Here is a 5,000-nt window from a genome sequence, read left to right as displayed (position 1 = left end):
TTCTGATTGGCTGTTCATTTTTTGTCATTCTCAAAATCACTCTGAAAGTGATCCCCAATGATATCATTCTTCATGTCTTTATCGTTTATGTGTGAACGCTGTCATTCATTTTAACTAGAGCGATATTTGTTTACAGTTATTGTTAGAGTTATCGTTCTTGGTGTGACTGCCCTTAAGTCTTGGTGTTTTGATTTGGTCTTTGGTGTGCCTTAGCCCCAAAAATGTTGAGAACCTCTGCCGTAATCAAATCCAAATGCGTGCTACCAGACTAGCACAGGCCAAAGAAAACAAGAGTCTGCACCTGTCAGCCTTTTCCCATGCAGAAAGCCATATATCTCAGAACTTGTGCTTTATACCTTAAAAGCACAATACCAGTATGACAGATTCAGAGACAGGAAGCAGCAAAGTGAAAAAAAACAGACAGAGAGAGAGAGAGAGAGAGTGAGCGAGAGAAAAACAGAGAGACAGACAGAGAGATAGACTGAAAGATAGTCCGAGACAGACAGAGAGACAGAGAAAGAAGGAGTAGACTCTCCAGTGTGTCACTCCATCATTTCAATCTGGCCTGAGCAGGATGGGTGGAAACTATTGGCTAATCTGGCAGTGCTCCGGGTTAGTCTTAAACAAACAGGCCATCAGTCTCTGGCCCATGCAGGCCTCCTGCCTCAGTCTGCTCCGCACCGCCGGCCGTTACACGGCCTCTTATACGGTATGTCACGGGGGCCCAGACAGACTGACACAGAGCAGGCCTACAGCCAGAGGAGGACCGCGTCTGGGCCAGAGGTGGGCCAGAGTCTACAGCCATGAAGGGTATCTGGCCTTAGTGGAGCTGTCAGCATCACAGAGCACAGCTGCTGCCTTGAGAATGCTCTGACATACACACACACACACACACACACACGCACACACACACAAACATGCAACCCCCCCCCCCCCCACACACACACATACACACCCACACCCACAAACATGTAGATATGCATGCACACACAAACACACACAAACATGTACTGTACATGCGCACACACATAAACATGGACATGCGCACACACACACACACACACACACACACACACACACACACACACACACACACACACACACACAGAGACACACACTCACACACAGACACAGACACATGCACACACACATGCTATGTATAGCATGTGTGTGTGTGTGTGTGTGTGTGTGTGTGTGTGTGTGTGTGTGTGTGTGTGTGTGTGTGTGTGTGTGTGCGTGTGTGTGTGTGTGTTATTGAACACCAGAAAAATGTTGACAGGTCTGTCTCTGGTGGGATGATATATGTGGAGTGAATGAGAAAGAGTTTGGAAATCAATAGTCACTCTGACTCTGTGACTGACCATTGGGTTGTCATGCAGTTAATGGGTAAACCTGCCGGAGGCGGGTGTGTGTGTGTGTGTGTGTGTGTGTGTGTGTGTGTGTGTGTGTGTGTGTGTGTGTGTGTGTGTGTGTGTGTGTGTGTGTGTGCCTTTGCACATGCATGTGAAAGTGCGGGAGTGCGAGTGAGTATGGGAGGCGTCTGTGTGAAATGTAATGAAAACACACAGAGGATGACATGTGTCCCCCTGCCCTCATGTGACAGGAGTCTAGCAATGTCTTTTTCTCAGTACGTTTACGTGACACTGCAAACAAATGGGTAATCCCATGGAAGCACATCTAACTACCGCATGTATACACTCAAACAGACTCAAAATCAACTCTGGTACTCATACGTAGTGTGCCTCTGGATAACGCTTCAGTCTTCAGCCTTTTTAGCTTGGTTAGCAAACTAACTACTTAAGCCTTATGCCACAATGCTACATACTCATAAGTTGTATCTGCTTTCATACATACTGTATATGAATTTACAAATGAAACATACTGTACATGTCCATACGAAAATATTCAACAATGTTAACTTATTTTTTACTGATAATGAAAAGTTTGCCAGTAAGCAAGCTAATGGAGTTTTGAGTTAATGGTTTTTGTGTTTGTGAATATAGGAAGGGGGGCATCTAGCCTAGCAGAATAAGACATTTCATACATGACGTCAATAAATCGTCATACGTCAATACGTCGAAATACGTCAATAAATTGATTTCTCTTGGCACTTGGAGAAAGAGAGATCCAGTCAAATCCCCTTACCGAGCTATAACTGTAGCTCGACTTAACTGTCCATGTAATGTATTATCACTCTCTCTCTTTCTCTCTCTCTGCTTTACCCTCTGTCTCCCTCTCTCCTTTCTCCCTCTCTTTGCATCTCCCTCCAGTTCCAGATCAGCATAGTGGTGGAGCGTCCTGACGGGAGGGAGATAGCCAAGCCCGTGGAGCTGCGGGTGATGGTGGGCGACGCCAACGACAACCGGCCCACCTTCCCTCAGACTCAGTACCACGCCGTCGTCAAGGAGCTGGCAGTGAAAGGTGTGAAGGGACGCCTGCGATGTTCACTCCTACGCTGTCTTTCGTGTGTAAAAATACACACATATATTCCTGATCATGGGCATATACAGACCTGCTTTGCTCATTTGTAGTCAGGGTTAAGTGTTTATTCGGGATAGGGTCCAACCGGAAGTCCTCATTTAAATTCTAATGGGATTAATGCAGCACTGACAAAGATTTGCTCTCAGGGCTAAATATTATTATTATTCTATTATCTTAGAAGTTATAAATGACAGTTATGATAGCTACAGCAACAGCTAGTTGAATTAATTAATCGTGTGGTATGACCATGCATGAAGATAGAGGGATTTTTTCCCCAAGATCTGCCTCTCTCTCACTCACACACACACACACACACACACTCACTCTCTCCCCCAGGTACTGAAATCCTCACCGTCCAGGCAGCAGACAACGATGACCCCAAGACAGATAACGTCCGCATCTCCTATCGGTTGGTGGGACAGGTTCCAGAGAGCCCGCGGGCCCTGTTCCGAGTGGACCGGGACTCCGGGGTCATCACCCTGCAGGCCGACAGCATGGAGGGCACCTCCCCGCAGTACACCCTCACCATCACCGCAGAGGATGCCAAGGGTGAGGCATACACTCTTTTTCAAACTTTTGGGCAATTTGGACCTAGTCATTGGCAGACATGGGACAAACACGGCTGGTGGAGATGGCTTGTCCTGCCCAGATGTCTTAAGGTCTGGTAACAAATGAATCGTATCATATACAATTCATGTGCAATCATTCACAACTTGCAGTGAGTTGAGGGAGTATTATTCATATAATAGGGAACACTTTATTTGAAGGGGTCTACATAAGGGTGACATGTAACCGTCATAAGAATGACATGACACATGTCATGCACATTAATGACACATTATTAATGTTTATGACTGTTGTCATAATGTGTCATTCAGTTTGGAGTGTTTTTGACAGTTTAGTTTCGGTTTTTGACATTCCAAAAACCGAATGACACATTATGTCAACACTCATAAACATCAGTAATGTGTCATTTATTTGCATGACATGTGTCATGTCATTCTTATGATGGTTAACTGTCACCCATATGTAGACCCCTTCAAATAAAGTGTTACCAAAATGTTACTCAAAAGATTTGATCTGTCAACATGCACATAGTGAATTCCCATAACTGGTGGAAAGGAGGACAGTAGAGGCATTTGTTGATGCAGTGTGAATTATTGATTGGCGAGTGAGTGCTGTTTCTTTCCTCAGGTTTGAACAGCTCGTGTACAGTTGTGATCACTGTGCAGGATGAAAACAACAATCCGCCAGTCTTCTCCCAGCATGAGGTAATGTTTCTGTCCCAAAGCAGACTTAGTGACCGATACAGGGAGAGAGAGATGGCTGTGTGCTTGTAATAGCTTGTGGTGTACTTGTGGAGCTTGCACATCTGTAGTCTGCTTAGCACTGCTGTGTGTGTGTGTGTGTGTGTGTGTGTGTGTGTGTGTGTGTGTGTGTGTGTGTGTGTGTGTGTGTGTGTGTGTGTGTGTGTGTGTGTGTGTGTGTGTGTGTGTGAGTGTGTGCATACAACTACTTACAGATGATGTGATTAGGAAAGGTGCACTGTCTGCATATCAACACTGTGAACTATCTGAATGATTGTATGCAGGTGTATCTTTTTGTACACATGCATATTTGTGTACGCTACACGTGTGTTTACGCCAGCTAAAGCGTGTACGTACGTGTTTGTTGTTTGTGCACTCTGTGTCCCTGGAGACTCTGTCTTGTCCCCACCTCTGCGGTGGCACGGCTGACTTTGGCCACTGCCCAGCGGCTCTGATGTGCTTTGAGCCAGGCGGCCCGAGGTAAAACGCTTTCAGGGGAATCCAACCCTTAATCTGAGGCTTAGAGCTGCTCGGGCGATATTGCTCCAGCCTGCACTCATCTTCCTCCTCCTCCTCCTCCTCCTCCTACTCCTCTTCCCCCCCTTCGACGCTCTCATTTTGGGCTGTTTTTGTCTGGGCCGGTCCAAATGGACAGTGTTCTCGAGGATAATCCCATAAAGACAGGGGACAAAAGGACAATTCTTTCCCACACACAAATCCTACCCAGTGCTTATTACCAGCATTCCCTCGTGGGTTTTCTTAAGCAGATACAGTGTGTGTGTGTGTGTGTGTGTGTGTGTGTGTGTGTGTGTGTGTGTGTGTGTGTGTGTGTGTGTGTGTGTGTGTGTGTGTGTGTGTGTGTGTGTGTGTGTGTGTGTGTGTGTGTGCATGTGTGTGTGTTTAGGAGTCAGAGTGTGTGAATATCTCACGAATGTCTGAAAGGCACTCCTCCCCACACAGAAAAGAGGACTAATTACCACAGGTTGGCTGGTTCCCAATGATGTGTAATGACATAGTTATTACACAGTGATAACAGAAGCCTGGGATTGCGATTGAAAGGATTGTCTCGGGTTGACCACATTAACCACTTAATAAGAGGGATATCCCCTGTGGCCCGTGGCTAGATGAGATGAAAATATGTGTGTCTGTGTGTTTATTTTTGTCTCTGGGTGATTATGTACATGCAGAGGGTGAATGTGAGGAGTGTGAGTG

At 46.0% G+C, this 5,000-nt stretch overlaps 1 protein-coding gene across 1 annotated transcript in view; it reads left to right on the top strand.

The window, feature by feature from the left end:
- Positions 1 to 5,000, top strand: part of cdh16 (cadherin 16, KSP-cadherin) — a 49,919-nt gene that overhangs the window by 23,018 nt on the left and 21,901 nt on the right. Inside the window, exons 9-11 of the mRNA XM_062549390.1 lie at positions 2,271 to 2,421; positions 2,818 to 3,030; positions 3,676 to 3,752. Coding sequence (XP_062405374.1) covers positions 2,271 to 2,421; positions 2,818 to 3,030; positions 3,676 to 3,752 — 441 coding nt within the window. The remainder of the gene's footprint in view (positions 1 to 2,270; positions 2,422 to 2,817; positions 3,031 to 3,675; positions 3,753 to 5,000) is intronic.

The sequence above is a fragment of the Sardina pilchardus genome, chromosome 11 (genome assembly GCF_963854185.1).
Source record: "Sardina pilchardus chromosome 11, fSarPil1.1, whole genome shotgun sequence".
NCBI lineage: Eukaryota > Metazoa > Chordata > Actinopteri > Clupeiformes > Clupeidae > Sardina > Sardina pilchardus.
Note: the sequence above shows the minus strand (reverse complement) of the source record. Positions and strands in the feature narration are given on the sequence as shown.